The sequence below is a fragment of the Peromyscus californicus genome, unplaced genomic scaffold (assembly GCF_007827085.1).
Source record: "Peromyscus californicus insignis strain IS unplaced genomic scaffold, ASM782708v3 Scaffold_7__1_contigs__length_154581171, whole genome shotgun sequence".
Taxonomy (NCBI): domain Eukaryota; kingdom Metazoa; phylum Chordata; class Mammalia; order Rodentia; family Cricetidae; genus Peromyscus; species Peromyscus californicus.
Window position 1 is genome coordinate 66,489,134 of NW_026294595.1, and position 16,883 is coordinate 66,506,016.

Sequence of the window (16,883 nt, forward strand, 5' to 3'; positions counted from 1 at the left end):
GATGCTTATGATTATCACAATAGTTAACCAAAGACAATAGTTTGGATTTTATTCTAGTATATTCCTATGCAGTTAAATTTTTTTACTTTGTATTACAGTGTATTAGATTTTATTTATCATGTGCTAATGTTGAGATGCCCATTTTGTACATAAGATTGTTTTGTAATTTGCATAGAGTTAAATTTCTACAAATAAAGATTATCAACTAGCTATTAAAGCTTTTGTCTTAACTAATTAACAGTTTCCCAGGAGTGTAGGAGGCTGGAGAGCACCGGCCTCCTTACCGCCCTGGCCCTGCAGTTGAGCATGTGAGGAACCTGACTGACCAGGTCTGGGTGGTTTGAGCGATTTGCCACCTTTGTTTTTTGGTGTAGAAGATCTTTTTTCCATTCTAGCTGTGAGGTAGGGAATAAAGAGTAAAGTGTTCAGTAGCTGGCCTGTGCCATCACTAGTTGGGACGACGTTCTAGTCTGCAAATCTGGCCTGTTGAATAGCTTAGCAGGTTTTAGCCCCAGCTTCTATGAGGCAATTCACTTTTGTTAGAGATCTATTTATGTATAGGGTGTCTGCATGTGCATCTGCACACCACAAGAGGGCATGGTTCCTATAGGAGCACAGTTACAGATAGTTGTGAGCCGCCTTGTGAGTGCAGGGAATTGAACTCAGAAGAGAAACCAGTGCTCTTAGCCTCTGCTCCCTCTCTCCAGCCACCAGCAGGTTCACTCTTAAGATAGGACATCTTTAACACAAGTCCTTGAACAAGTCTCAAAAACTAACGGGCTGGAGAGATGGCTCAGTTCTTAAGAGCACTTGTAGTGCCTGCAGAGGACCCACATCGGGCTCAAAGCTGCCTGGAACTCCAGCTCTAGGAAGATCTCTGACCTCAGTGGGCACCTGCAGTCACATGCACATATAAACAAAATTAAAAACTATTTTTAAAAAGAGTAAGGGCTGGTTAGCCTAACAGGTTTGTGTTTGCCCTGGAACCCACGCAAAGATGGAAGGAATTGACTCCACAAAGTTCTTTGCCTTACATATGTCCACATGGAAACACAATAATATGAAAAAGGGGAGGTGGCTGGAGAGATGGCTCGGGAGTTCAAAGTACTTGCTGCTTTTTCAGAGGGCTAGCAGTTCAGTTCCCAGCACCCAGTTCCTACTTCAGCTCATAACTGCGGGAGAACTAGCTCCCTGGGGATCCGAAGCCTGGCATCCACAGGCATATGCATGCAAACACATACACAGGGAGAGAGAAATTTTTTAAAGGAATAACTTCTATTTTAAATCAATTCAAATCAAGAAAAAAATGGAAAGGAAGATATTTTAAATTTATCAAAGGTAGGAGAAATGATGTGAACTAGAATGAGTCTTGATTCCTAGGACTGACCTCTGCTTTCCCTTTTTAAATAAAGCTTGCTTGGTTGTTACAGCTCTATCCCTCCCCACCCTTACCCCCCAAAGGAAAGGAAGCTTCAGCCCCCTTGAACAAAGTAAATTACTAAAACCAGAAAACTAAACTAAAGCTAGAAAATAGGGTGAAGGCTCCTGGCACTGAACTCCTCAGTTCCTAGAGTGGGTCTGTAAAGTTTGAGATGAATGAATAAATCGGTGTGTGAAACACAACCTGACATCCCAGGGCTCTCAGCATCCGTAGGATGAGGGCGGGGTCCTGCCCTCCTTCCGCTTCTGGCTCCTGGTTGCTAAGCTGCCAGGGTCGCGCGGAAAGCTCTAGCAGGTGAACTGAGGGATGGGCCTGCGGAAGGGCCCAGACAGGGGATCCCAGGCAGGAAGGGGGTGAGGAGGGCAGAGAGTGAAGAGGGTGGGGGGAAGGCGTGAGGAGGACGGGGTGGGGGGTGGAGGAGGAGGAGGGCAGGGAGTGAGGAGGGTGGGGGGGTGAGGAAAGTATGGGGTGAGGAGGGCAGTCGGTGAGGAAGGTGGAGATGAGGAGGGCGGGGAGGGGTAAGGAAAGTAGGGGGTGGGAAGTGCAGGGGGTGGAGGGCAGGGTGTCGAGGAGCGTGGGGTCAGCCCCACACTCCGGCGGGACCTCTGCGACAAGGGTGGCAGTGGCGGGGTGTTGGGAGCCCCCTCCCCGCTGGCTGAGGCTCGCTGGGGGTCGGGGGAGCCCGGGAGCGAGGGGCAGCTGCCGGCTCTGGTGGGGACTTCTGCTCCGCGCTCCTTGGGCTTCCCCGACCGCGGTCCACACCTCCGGGCGGGATGCTCAGACGTGAACGTCTCCAGGGCCCTGGCTTTCGACCCCTGACCTTTCCTTTTCAACTGCTCTGAGGCGACTCCGCACGTGCCTCCAACCCGGTTCCTTTCCTTTTTCTGTGGCGTCCTGGTGTCCGGCATGGGGCTAAGTCTGGAGGACGAGGCGCGGGGACACGCAGTGCACCCCGACTCCTCAGGTGCGTGCTGGGAACCACCGTCCGCTCCTTCCTAGGACGCTGGGTTGACTAGGGTTTCCCTGAAGTCCTGTGGCTGTGGGTGTGAAAGGGCAGGGCCGGCAGATCTGGTGTTCCTTGGTGGTGCTGTGTGGTTGGATGGGTTTCTTTTCACTTTTCCGGCTGTGATTTGAGGCTTCTGTGTAATCAGCTACCCTTTTGGAAATTAGGCAGAGGCTGCAGCTGGGTGCGGGGCTACTGACTTGCCTACGGTATCCTATTCGGCAGGAACATGTTCCCAGCGTTGGAGACAGAGCTCAAGCCGGAGGTCAGTACACTCGCCTTTCCAATAACTTCACAGAAACCCAACCCTAGACCCTTTTTAAAAGGTTCATTGTGGTGGCATGCTGGTCCAGCTGGAGGTTTGTTTTGTAGTTGGCTTTTTGGAAGGAAGGTGGGTTATATGACCTTGCTCTGTAGCCCAGGTTGGCCCCAACTCACTGTTACCCATACTAGCCTTGAACTTGCTCCTCCTACCTCTGCTTTCCTGGTGCTGGGGTTGCTAGTGTGCTCCACACCTACTGGTACCCCAGATCCGTTAGAGAGCACGATTCCCAAGATGAAATAATTCGGTAATTGCATGGATTCCGCTTGTTTTGTTACTGCATCCTGTGAGGCATGTGTGGCACTTTTTGCTAAGAATTCAGTGCCATCTGAATGAAACATTCTGCTTGAGAATGCCTTTTCTTTCACAGACTCTTTCTGACCCCTATGAGGATTTTATGCACCATCACCTCCAGTACTATGGATACTTTAAAGGTAATGCTTCATTCTTTTCCAGCATCACCGAGTTGAATTGTTGCATCAGCTGAAAGAACTGTGTTTGGATAAGACTCGAATACTTTTTCTAGGTGATTAGTTGAAAAGTACTTCCTACCCCTATTGAACTGCTGTGTCACCCCTGTCTAGGGACAGGCTTACTATATACAAGAGTACAAATGTCCCTTCTGGGCTCTTTAGTTGATTGGCCGACTTTTCTACTGGTGCAGCAATAACTGTCTTCTCTGAATTGCCATAGGACATTAAAATGGTTTCTTATTTGGATGACTCTCACCGTGTAGTCCAGGAAGGCAAGGAGCTCACGCCCCGTCTTAGACTCTGGCACCGCTATACCCAGCTTTATAGTCTTGCTATCTGGAGAGTCATTCACTCCTTTCTCCATGTTCTTCAGAAGCACCTTGCCTTTTCTTGAGACTTTGCTTTTCTCGATTCTTTTTTTCTTTGGTTCTCAAGATGACCTGTGTTCAATACAGTATGCTATGCAAGTGCCCTGCTAGGATACATCTCAAGTCCTCTTTATGTAAATTTTAAAATTAGTTTGTGATGTTAGAAAATTATTAGGGACTGAGGGTGAAGCTGATAGAACACTTGTCGAACATTGCCCAGGGGCTACATTCAATCACCGACACCTTGAAATCTTTTATTTTTAATTAATTAATTACTTATTTACCTGTTGATTTCTTTTTGAGACAGTCTGTATATACCAGGTATATACCCATACTGACCTTTTTTGTTTAAAGTAGAGTTGGAGTTTATTAGGAAAAATGTTTTTTGTTTGTTTTTTTGTTGTTGTTGGTGGTGGTGGTGGTAGTGGTGGTTTTTTGTTTATTTGTTTGTTTGTTTTTCTCTGTGTAGCTCTGGCTGCCCTGGAACTTGCTTTGTAAGACCAGGCTGGCTTGAACCTGCCTCTGCCTCCCAAATGCTAGGATTAAAGGTGTGCACCACCACTGCCAGGTGTATGGGTGTTTTTGCCTACATGGATGTATGTGCACCGTGTGTGTGTGTGTGTGTGTGTGTGTGTGTGTGTGTGTGTGTGCGTGTATGTATGTGTGTGTGTGTGTGTGTGTATGTATGTATGTATGTGTGTTTGGTACCTGAGGAGGTTGGGGCCCCGGGAACTAGAATATAGATGATTATGAACCACCATGTAGGTGATGGAAACCAACTTGGGTTCTATGAAAGAGCAGTAAGCACTCTTAAAACTTCTGGGCCATCTCTCCAGCCTGATTTATTATTGTTTTAAGACAAAGTCCTGCCATGTACCCTGGCTGGCCTGTAATTTACTAGGTAGACAAAGCTGAAATCCTCTAGCCTCTACCTCCAAAGCATTGGGATTACAAACATGTGCCTCCATACCCAGGGCATATTTACAGATTTTGTATAGTATTTCCATTTTTGTATTATTATAAATGTTATCTTTTTTTTTAAAGACAAGGTTACATCCTAGAACTGCGGCAGTTCATCTAGGCGAGCCTCAAACTTGCCATCTTTCTACCTTTGCCTCCTAAGTTGTGTTAGTTACTTTTCTATTGCTGTGATTAATGCACTATGGACATTTATAAGGGCAACTTATAAAAGCAAGCATTTAATTGGGCTTATGGTTCCAGAGAGTTAGAGTCCATGATGATGGAGGAAAGGCATGGCAGCAGGAACAGCTGAGAACTCACATCTCCCGGAGACTAAGAGCACATTAGAGTGGTACATGTCTTTTAAAAATCAAACTCATCCCCAGTGACACGCCTATTCCAACAAGGCCACACCTCCTAATCCTTCCCAAGCAGTTCCATGAAGTATTCAAACACACAAACCTATGCTCATTCAAACCACCACACAAGTTAAATGCCTTTTAAAAAAGATATATTTTTATTGTGTGTGTGTGTGTCTTAGGGTTTCTATTGCTGCATTGAAACACCATGACCAAAGAGCAAATTGGGAAGGAGAGGGTTTATTGAGCTTACACTTCCACATTGTAGTCCATCATTGAAGGAAGTCAGGACAGGAATTCAAACAGGACAGGAACCTGGAGACAGGAGCTGATGCAGAGGCCATGGAGGGATGCTGCTTATTGGCTGTTCCCCATGGCTTGCTAAGCCTGCTTTCTTACAGAACCCAGGACCAGCAGGGCCTAGTGACACACACCTTTAATCCCAGGATTTGTGAGGCAAATGCGGGCAGATCTCTGAGTCCAAGGCTAGCCTAGTCTACACAAAAAAGAACCCAGGACCACCAGCCCAGTAATGGCACCACCCACAATGGGCTGGGCCTTCCCCCATCAAGAATTAATTGAGAAAATGCCCTACAGGCTTACTTACATCCTGATTTATAGAGGCATTTTCTTAATTGAAGTTCCCTTCTTTCTGGTGACTTTAGCTTGTGTCAAGCTGACATAAAACTGTCCAGCACAGTGTGTTTCCCTTCATGTGTGTATGTATACTATATACTTGTCTGGTGCCTCTAAAGGCCAGAAAAGGGTATCCTATCCCCTAGAATTTGAGTGACAGATGGTTGTAAGCCACCATGTGGGTGCTGGGAACTGGATATAGAACCTCTGGAAGAGTAGTAAGTGCTCACAACTGCTCAACCATCTCTCTAGTTCCAGATGTTGTCTTTTAAATTTTAGGGTCTTTTGAAGCTAGGGGTGGCAGCATGTGTGTGCAGTCCCAACCCTGGAGGCTGAGCCAGGAGAACCGGAAGTTCATAGTCATCCTCAGCTACAAAAAGACAAGGAAACTCACCTTTATGACATTCCTTCTATGTGTGTAAATGTGTGTGCACACATACATTATCCATACATGGAGGTCAGAGGACGATTTTCAGGAGTTGGTTCTCTCCTTCCAACTTCGCCCCCAGGGATCCGACTCAGGTCCTCAGGCCTTGCAGCCGGCACCTCTCCTCCCTGAGCCGTCTTGCAAGCCAGAAACTCATTTTCTAGTGTGACACTTTGTTTTGCTTTTGGCTTTGGTTTTTCAAGACAGGCTTTCTCTGTACAACAGCCCTGGCTGTCCTGGAACTCACTTTGTAGACCAGGCTGGCCTTGAACTCAGAGATCTGATTGCCTCTGCCTCCCTAGTGCTGGGTCTAAGGGCATGTACCACCATGCCTGGTAAGTTTTTAATTTTTGTTTTGTTGGGGTTTTTGTTTTGTTTTGTTTTGTTTTTTTGGTCTTTTGAGACAGGGTCATTTGTAACCCAAGCTGGTCTCCACCTCAATACCTAGCTTTATTTTGCTTGTTCATTTTTGCCGTTCTGGGGTGCAAGCCTGGCGCCTTGCACTTATTAGGCAGGTATTCTCCCACTGAACTAGATCTACAGCTCTTGGCCTTTTGAGACAAAGTCTTGCCATGTAGTCCAGTTGACTTCAAACTTGCAATCCTACTTACCACCTTTGTTTACCCACCATGACCAGCTTTATATTGATTGTATTCTGACAACCTCGTTCAACATTGTTATTAACAATTTCTACTTTGTTACTAATTTGTGGAAAGGAAAACTTCAGTTTGTCAGATTCAATAAGTATCCTTAGGACAGAAATGCTTTTGAAGCTGGGTGTGGTGGAACACGCCTTTTTTCTCAGCACTTGGGAGGCAGAGGCAGACAGATATCTGTGAGTTTGAGGCCAGCCTGGTCTACATAGTGAGTTCCAGGACAGTCAGGGATACATAGTAAGACCTATATTTAAAAAAAAAAATGCTTTTGGTACAATGTGGAATATTCCTTTCTTTACACTGTGTGAATATATGTCACTGTGATTGGTTTAATAAAGAAGCTGACTAGCCAATAGCTGAACAGGATAAGGTTAGGTGGGAGAACCAAACTGAGAATACTGGGGGAAAGAAGGGCAGAGTCTGGAGTCACCAGCAGAAACAGAGAGAAGCAAGATGGGCATACTGTACTGAGAAAAGGTACTAAGCCACATGACAAAACATAGATAAGGAATATGTGTTAATTTAAATGTAAGAGTTAGCTAGTAACAAGCCTGAGCTATTGGCAGAGCATTTGTAATTAATATAAGCGTCAGTGTGTTTATTTGGGGCTGCTGGTGGGACAGAAACTTCTGCCTACAGTACAATACTTTGCTTCCACTCTGATACCTGCCTTCGCTTGGCTTTGGCTCTCTGAGCAGCTCTTAGAGCTGCCGAGTTTTTCTGCCTTCTAAACACCATTATAAAACCACTATACCATGGTATTAGTCTCTACTCTCCTTCTTCTCTTGTTAAATGGGAATAATTATTCTCACTTTGCATAAATTGGAATGTGAGAGATCTTTTAAAAATGGGATGTGTTATTACAAAAGCCTGTGATAGACTGTGGTAATAAAAGTCGTGGTTTTTGAGTGGTCGGGATTTATATTAACCTCAGCACTAGAGATATTGAGCCACCCTACAAGCAACTTGAACTAAACCACTTACTCTTAGCCCAGAAAGGCAATCTATCAAGTTCTGCTACTCATCAGTGTGTTTGGAAGACTAGTCCTCGGTACACGTTGAATGGCTCTTATGGAGAAAGAGACAATTTGATCTCGGACACCTTGGAAAAAGAATCGTTTCTATGTGAGTAACCCTCCAGCCTTCCTACCTCCACCAGAACCTTACTGCCTTGAGAACTCCAGGAGCCTAAGAGAAGGTGACCAAACGTGGGAGAAGCCAAGCAACCAACCCAGGCTCCTGGGGTTTTGTTTGTTTCTTTTGAGTTTTGGTTTATTTGTTTTGTTTTGGTTTTTTGAAGAGGGTGTTGTTTGGTTATTTATTTTTCATGTATTTTATATTTGTGTGTGAGTGTGTGTGTGTGTGTAAGTGTGTGAGTGTGTGTGTGTGTGTGTGTGTGTGTGTGTGTGTGTGTGTGTGTGTGTGTAGACATACCACAAACACAGCGTGCGTGTATGTAGAGGTTAAATTCGTAGGAGTTGATTCTCTCTTTCCATCATGTGTATTCTGGGAATCAAATCAGGTTATCAAGCCTTGACCTTCTGAGCCATCTCTCCAGCTCCAAAAATGTGCTTTAAATTGACTTGGATTATAGGTTTAAATTAAAATTCTGGATCTTTCTCCTCAATTTTTTTGAAAATCTGTAAGACCCTCATGAAGAGAACACATGTTTTTCACATTGAGTTGCTGTTGTTGAGTGTAACTGATTAAGTCACTTTGCTTAAGAGTGGGAAAAGCTTACTGACTTATTTTACTTATTTATTTATTCATTTTTTTTTCCAATATCAGGTGTGTAACTAGGTTCTTGGTAAGAAATTTAGTGCACCAGCTATTAAAGAAACAGTCCAGCTGTTACAGTAAAAACAAAATGCTTGTTGCCTGGAGTTGAGGAATAGCTTTGATCCTTGACAAATTTGGAAGTCTCTGGATTTCTGAGCAAACTTGGGTTACTCTGTCATTTCTTATTTCCTTCTTTCTGCTTAACATCTTGACTTCCTGGTGTTTTGGGCTTCACTGTCACTTCTGAAATAGGCATTTGGGGGATTTCCGTTGCCGATACCAACTTTGGTGGAGGCATCAATGACTAAATTTTTAGTGTGTTGCGGAATTGTTTGAGGGAAAGCAGTCCAGGTACAAGTAACAAGTCACTTACCAACTGCTTCAGGACATGGCTCTTGGCCCTTGCTGCCAGGTGAAGATAATCACGGTGAGTTTGGGGATGATCCTGGGACACAGCTCTGTCACAGCTTGCATGAACTGTTTTTTTCCATGACTCAGCAGCTTTCCTAGAACGTCTTCAGTAGATTAACTCCTGGGAAAGCTTAACCAATTGTACAATATCATCCCTTTAAAAGGAAGTTTCCAATTATTTTGAAATTTTAATATAATTACAATATTTCCCCTTCCTTTTCCTTCTTCCAAACTGTGCCTCCTTGTTCTCCCTTAATTTTTGTGGCATACATATATGTATACACATGTATATTTCTAAATACACACACACAACCCATTCAGTCTGTATAATGTTACTTGTATGTATTTATTCAGGGCTAAAATTAATTTTAAATGGAGTTAATTCTTTGTATATGATAATGATTTTTTACACATTTTTATATATTTACATTCTTTTGATTTTTTTCTCATGCTTGTGATTTCTATGCACTTCCTTATGTGATTTAATGTATTTATAAATAAATCTAGGACCTACAAATGAGAGTAACATTCAAAAAAAAAGAGTAGGGAAAAGCAATTCCAGCTAACTTAAACGAAAGCCATGTTATACATTTTAATTAAAATACAGTTTTATCGGGGCTGGAGAGATGGCTCAGAGGTTAAGAGCACCGACTGCTCTTCGAGAGGTCCAGAGGTCCTGAGTTCAATTCCCAGCACCCACATGGTGGCTCACAGCCATCTGTAATGAGATCTGGCAACCCTCTTCTGTATACATAATAAATAAATAAATCTTTAAAAAAAAAAAAAATACAGTTTTATCACTTCCCCCTTCCCTTTCTTCCCTCCAGCTCCTCCCAAGTCCCTGCCTTCATCCCCTCCCATGTTCCCCACTCTCACATTAATAGCCTTGTGTTCTTTGATTATTATTGTTACATTTATAGATGAATATGTATATGCATACATAAGTATAAATACAACCATGTATGCATAAGTATACATACAGCCTACAGGGTCCTTTTTTATTGTTTGTGTGTATATGGTTTCAGGGCTAACCCCTTTGTATTGGGCAACCGATTAGGGCGCTCATGGAGTCTAATTTCCCCTCTCTTTGCCTTAGTTCTTTGTCTAGGGGTGAGATTTCCTGCTTCCAATAGCGCTAGCAGTCTATTGATGTCGCCATTGTTCAGATCTTGTTTATGCAGCCATTTCTTTTTTTTTTATTTTTATTTTGCAATACAATTCAGTTCTACATATCAGCCATGGATTCCCTTGTTCTCCCCTCTCCCACCCCCCTCACCACCCCCCATTCCCACCTCCTCCAGGGCAAAGCCTTCCCCGTGAACTGAGAGCAACCTGGTAGACTCAGTCCAGGTAGGTCCAGTCCCCTCCTCCCAGGCCGAGCCAAGCGATCCTGTGCAGCCATTTCTATGAGAGACTGTTTCCCAGCAGACATCCTGGTACTCTGGCTCTTACAATCTTTCTGTCCTCTCTTCAGCAATGTTCCCTGGGCTGCAGGAGCTGAGATGTAGATGTATCGTTTGGGGATGGGCTCCCCACAGTCCATTCATCTCTGCTCTGTGTCCAGTTGTGTTTCCTGTGATGGTTTCCATTTGCTATAAAGATGGGAGGTCAAAAGTAATTTTTGTAGAGATGCAGGTAACACCTCAAACCCAAGGGCTGGAATGCAGCTCAATGTATGCATCAACACAAATGTATCCAAGCCTCAATTCATTGCTGTTGCCTTTGCACCCTCTCCCTGCCCTGCCCCTACTCCCAGTTCACACCGCCATCATTGGCTTTCTAATTGACCTCCCAGTTTCTTTGGTTCCAATTACTTGCTCCCAATCTGTTTTGAGCATAGCAATGCCCTTTCTTAATATACAAATATGACTATATCCCTTTTTTATTTAAAACTTTTGACTGTCACAAATTCAAAAGCCAAGAATATAATGCAAATAATTTTCTGAGCAAAAGTTTAAATTTGCTTCTAGGGATGGGTGTGACAGCACATGCCTGTAATACCAGCATTTGGGAGGCAGAGACAAGAGAGAATTAAGAATTCAGACCAGTCTTGACTACATAGTGAGTTTGAGGTCAGGTTGACCCATCCTATCTCAAAAAACAAAAACACTTCTATTTAGAAATAAATACCACTGGTAAAATAAAAGATGAAATTGAAAGAAACTAGAATCACAGGTGTTTACCTCTTGAACTCACAGAGATCCGCCTGCCTCCGCCACCACCCAGCAAAAAGGAAATCTTTTAAAAAAAGATTTATGTTGGGCGTAGTGGGGGATACCTTAAGTCGCAGCATTTGGGAAGCAGAGGGAGGCAAATTTCTGTGAGTTTGAGGCCCCACCTCTACTAAGCTCTTTTAAAAGATACTCTTAGTATTACTTCTCATTAATATACCATCATTAATTTAACTTCCTTTTTGGTGGCTATCTTGGTTACTTCTGCCTTTTTCATGATTTGAACACAATGTAATAAACATCTTTATATATATCTTGAAAAATTTTTGTGAGGCAAATTCTACACAAACACACACACACACACACACACACACACACACACACACACACACACACACAATATTAGAGATCAAGCTCAGGGTCTTGCTCATGGTAGGCAACAGCTATATCTCCAACTTTTAACTTTTTGAGGTGGGGTCCTGCTATGTAGCCTAGGTTGGTTTATAATCTCTGACTCTCCTGCTTTAACTCCTGAGTACATTACAGGATTATGTATATGTGCTACTACATATGTATCATACATTTTGTAAAGATAGTGCCTCACTATGTAGCTCGGGCTGGCCTGGAACTCACTAGGTAGACCAGACTGGCCTCAAACTCACAGAAAAGATTTTAAAAGATTTTATTTTTGCCAGGTGGTGGGGGTACATGCCTTTAATCCCAGCACTTGGGTGGCAGAGGCAGATAGGTGGATCTCAATGAGTTCATGACTAGACTGGTCTACAATATTGAGTTTCAGGCCAGCCAGGGCTATGTGGAAGGACCCTGTCTCAAAAATGAATAAACAAATAAGTGAAAGAAAAAAGGAAAATGTATTAACATTTAAAGAAGAATTATTGAAGCTAGGCAGTAGTGGAAGAGGCCTTTAATCCCAGCACTCGGGAGGCAGAGGCAGGCAGATCTCTATGAGTTCAAGGCCAGCCTGGTCTACAGAGGGAGTTCCAGGACAGCCAGGGCTACACAGAGAAACCCTGTCTTGAAAAGCAAACAAACAAAAGATTTTATTTTTATTATGTTATGTGTGTGTGTGTGTGTGTGTGTGTGTGTGTGTTGTATGAGTATGTGCATGAGCGCCCTTGAGAACAGAGTTGGATCCCCTAGAGCAGGAGATACAGGGGCCTGTGAGCTCCCCAGCTCATTGATACTGAAAACTGAACCCCAGTCCACTACAAGTGCAGCAAACATCCTTAAAAAAAATTATTTATTTATTATGTATACAGTGTTCTGTCTGCGTGTATGCCTACTCGCCAGTTATAGATACTTACGAGCCACCATGTGGGTGCTGGGAATTGAACTCAGGACCTTTGGAAGAGCAGTCAGTGTTCTTAACCTCTGAGCCATCCCTCCAGCCTCTGGCTTTCTTTTGTTTCCATTTTGCCATCTTTCAAGTGTGTGTTGTCTCACCCATTAATTACTGGGTAAGGTTTATGTAGAGATTCGGGGCCCAGTGTGAGGATGAAAAGTAAAAGGGAGACAGTGGACGAGAAGAAACCAATGGTGACGCCTTCTTCCTCTCTAGGGCCTACCTGTTTACCTTCAGCTGGGCACGCTCAGATAGACGCTGTAGGCAAAGGTAGTGAGCTTCAGATAAGTATGGCGTGGGCCTCAAATTCAACTTGTCAACTGCGTCACTGTAGTTGTCTTTTTCTTTCTTTCTTTCCTTTTTTTTCTTTTTCTTTTTCTTTTTCTTGTTTTTTTTTTTTTTTTTTTTTTTGAGACAGGGTTTCTCTGTGTAGCCCTGGCTGTCCTTGAACTCACTCTGTAGACCAGGCTGGCCTCGAACTCACAGAGATCCACCTGCTTCTGCCTCCCAAGTGCTGGGATTAAAGACGTGTGCCACCACTGCCTGGCTACTATAGTTTTTTGGGTTGTTTTTTTTTTTGTTTTTTTTTTTTTGTTTTTTCTAGACAGGGTTTCTCTGTGTAGCTTTGCGCCTTTCCTGGAACTCACTCGGTAGTCCAGGCTGGCCTTGAACTCACAGAGATCCGCCTGGCTCTGTTTTCCAAGTGCTGGGATTAAAGGCCACCACCACCCGGCTTTTTTTTTTTTTTTAAGATTTATTTATTTATTATGTATACAGTGTTCTGCCTGCATGTGTGCCTGCACACCAGAAGAGGGCGCCTGATCTCATTATAGATGGTTGTGAGTCACCATGTGGGTGCTGGGAATTGAACTCAGGACCTCTGGAAGAGCAGCCAGTGCTCTTAACCTCTGAGCCATCTCTCCAGCCTCTACTATAGTTTCTTTTTAATGTGTGTGTTTGCATGGTGTATGCTTATATGTTTGTGGGTGCATGTACATGTTTAGAGGTCAGGGGTCAATGCTGTATGTCTTTATCTATCCCTTCCAACCTTATTTTTTGAGACAAGGTCCCTCTTACTGCACCTGGAACTCATTGATTTGGCGACATTGTCTGGCCAGTGAACTCCCGGGATCTACCTTCCTCTGACCCGCCCCAAACTGGGATTACAGATGTGCACTTTTATGCCTGTTTCTTACATGGGTTCTGAGCATCTGAATTCATGGCCTCAACCTTGCACAGCAAACAGTTTACCAACTGGTCATTGGTAATTCCCAGTTATTGGGAATCCCCAGCACTTGGGAATTCTTTTATCATTTTTTCTTTCCTTTCTTCCTCTCTCTGTTTCTTTCTTACTGTCTGTCTGTCTGTCTTTTTTTTTTTAAGAAGTGTGTGTGTGTGTGTGTGTGTGTGTGTGTAGGCTGGAGGACAACATGACATCCTCAGAAATGCTGTCAACATGCCTAGGTCACCATGCCCCACATTTTTGCCTGTGTTCTGGAGACTGAATTTAGGTCTGCGCTTCTTTCTCTGTAGTTAATGAAGTTTTTTGTGCTTTTCCCATAATGCTGATAGGAGAATTGAAAGTCCTCTCTTGTCACCTGAACAAATACAAAATAATAAGGCATATTAAGTATTTTTTTTAAAGATTTATTTATTATGTATACAGTTTTCCGTCTGCCCATATCCCTGCAGGCCAGAAGAGGGCACCAGATCTCATTACAGATGGTTGTGAGCCACCATGTGGTTGCTGGGAATTGAACTCAGGACCTTTGGAAGAGCAAGCAGTGCTCTTAACCTCTCTCCAGCCCCGGCATATTAAGTATTATATTAAGTATTATGTAGCCCACTGTTGAGAGATCTTAGACCCATTAACTTGATTTTTAAAAAAATCTAGGTTTGCAGAATTTTAACTTAATAGTTTATAATTTTATCTGTTATCTTAGTCTATTTTTTAACCTTTTTATTGGTTGGGGGTGTGGCATCTTGCTGTATATTCCTGACTAGCCTGAAACTCTCTGTGTAGACCAGGCTGGCCTTGAACTCACAGAAGTCTATCTGCCTGCCTCTGCCTCCTAAGAGCTGGGATTAAAGCTGTGCACTACCTACCACACACAGATTGCGAATGTCTTAATACACTGTTTAAAATCACCCAGTTACTACAGAAGAGCAGCGAGGCCGTCGAGGTGAAAAGGGAGTGGCTCAGGTGTTTCCTTTTCCTTTTGGCAGATCCGCTTATGCTGAGTTCGCCACTCCTTAGGAGCAGACAGCTTCTTTATGACGAACTAGACGAAGTGAACCCGCGTCTTCGAGAACCCCGGGAGCTCTTCTCCTTCTTCTCTAGTCGAGGGCCACTGCAGTCTCCAAAATGGCCGATAGAGTGCGAGGTCATCAAGGAAAACATTCACCATATTGGTAATATGACGTGCATGCGTGCGTGCGTGTGTGTGTGTGTGTGTGTGTGTGTGTGTGTGTGTGTGTGTAGTCCTGGTATTTTATCTTACTTTATTACAAGGCCATAGAATTTAAAGTCATGTATGTGTGCACAAGTGCACACGCACATATTTTATGTGCATGTGGAAGCCAGAGATCAGCCTCAGATATCGTTTCTCAGGAGCCATCTACCTTGAGTTTTAAGACAGTGTCTCTCACTGGGACCTACACCTCACAAATTCGGTGAGTCTGGCAGCCAGATAGATCCGCCCGTTGCCAGCACTGTGCTTTAGAGCATCATTTCCAGCTTCGGAGTGCGTTCAGGGGATCACACTCAGGTCCTCATGATGCACAGTTAACACTTCACCAGCGGAGCCAACTCTCTACCCTTAGAATGTAGTCTTTCACTCTGACATAGAAGGCAAGACAGAGTCGCCATCTGTTAACTCACTAGAATGGAAACTAGATAGGATGCTTCTGCTTTTAGGAACAGGAAGACAGCTTCTCAGAGGCCAAAATTTATAATACTTACATCTGTTTTCCAGGCCTTTGTCCACTAGTGTTCTGTCACCGAGCTCCGTTGGCCAGTGGACTCTCTCTTTGTGATATAATGGTCCTATGTGATATGTGGTCCTATCTGTGAGCTCTTGGTATACAGTCTTTTGAATCTTTTTTTTTTTTCCTTTTTTTGAGACAGGGTCTCACTATGTAGCTCTGGCTAGTGAACAAAGGCCTGAGTTCCCTCTTTAGCACCAGGAAAACAAAACAAAACAAAAACCAACTCTACCATCCCCATAAAAAGCTCTAGCAAGCTCAAAATTAAGTTAAAAACAGTAAAAACTGTGTTCTGACACTATGGACTTCATCACTTATATCAAGACTGATCAAATACAATTGAACCAAGAATATCATATTGCACACAAGAACCTGGAAAACAGACCTGGCTCAGCAACCAGCTGCTCTTCCCGAGGACCTGGGTTAATTTCCAGCACCCACATGGTGGTTCATAACCATAACTCCAATACCAGTAACACCATCTTCTGCCCTCCGTGGGCACCTGCACTTGGCACACATTCACATACACACACACACACACACACACACACACACACACACACACACACACACACACACACAAATTAAAAAGCATACATCTGACCACACTGCCCTTACTTCCAGGAAATACAGGGGCAAACTGCAACCATTTATATTGACCTTTCTGGCATATTTTAAGTTTTCTATTTACAATTTAAGATTTTGGGGGAAAGAGAGATGGTTAACCAAACAAGCCCGATCAACTGAGTTTGAACCTCAGAATCTTTGTAAAAAGTTCGATATTTGTAATTGTACATTTGTAATCCCAGCACTCCTAGGAGATGGAGACAGAATTGTTTGAAAGCTTGAGGTCCGGCTAGCCTTGAATACATAGTCCAAGAGAAGAAACCAGGGACATTGCCTTAAACAGGCAGGAAAAGAGACAAACTCCTGAAAGCTAGCCTCAGAGCTCCCGTACACACACACACACACACACACACACACACACACAAATTTAAATCAAATTTATGATTTTACTGTATCAGTATCAAGCACCATGGTCACACTCAGGACCCTATGCATCCAGGCACATGCTGCTTGCTCGGCATCTGCCCATAGCCATTATGGAAAGAAGTGTGACAATTTAGAAACAGGTTGGAAATCTGGAATGAGAATTAGGTTGGGTTGAGCAACAGTTATCATTTAAGTAATTATAATTTTATGTTAATTTTGATTGTGCCCCGTATATCGTCTCCTATTCTGTACTTTTGAAAATATCTTCTTTCAGAGTGGGTTCCACCTGAACCAGAATATTTCTACCAGCCCACAGGGGATGAAAAGGTGCCAGAGATTGTGGGAGAAGAGCAAGGCACAGTCGTTTACCAGTTAGATTCAGGTATTGTAAGTTACTTACGATAAACTTCGTGTGCACAATCAAAGTGATTTTAATTTTTAAAAATGCATTTCTGTGTCTGCGTGTTTATAGGCACACGTGCCATGGTGCCAGTGTGGAGGTCCGAGCACAGCCTAAGCCAGTTCTCTTGAACCTT

General features: G+C 43.5%; 1 protein-coding gene across 11 annotated transcripts in view; it reads left to right on the forward strand.

Moving 5' to 3' along the window:
* The first annotated feature begins 1,707 nt into the window (after positions 1-1,707).
* Positions 1,708-16,883, forward strand: part of Agbl2 (AGBL carboxypeptidase 2) — a 64,318-nt gene continuing 49,142 nt past the window's right edge. For 6 of the 11 annotated variants that reach the window (XM_052724169.1, XM_052724166.1, XM_052724167.1 and 3 more), the window contains exons 1-6: positions 2,112-2,405; positions 2,612-2,709; positions 3,137-3,200; positions 7,636-7,770; positions 14,596-14,781; positions 16,622-16,729. In XM_052724169.1, the coding sequence (XP_052580129.1) occupies positions 2,674-2,709; positions 3,137-3,200; positions 7,636-7,770; positions 14,596-14,781; positions 16,622-16,729 (529 nt within the window). In that variant the 5' untranslated portion in view covers positions 2,112-2,405; positions 2,612-2,673. Of the gene's footprint in view, positions 1,736-2,111; positions 2,406-2,611; positions 2,710-3,136; positions 3,201-7,635; positions 7,771-10,126; positions 10,186-12,120; positions 12,640-14,595; positions 14,782-16,621; positions 16,730-16,883 lie in introns of those variants that run through there. The other 5 variants (XM_052724164.1, XM_052724175.1, XM_052724168.1 and 2 more) reach the window with 5 other exon arrangements.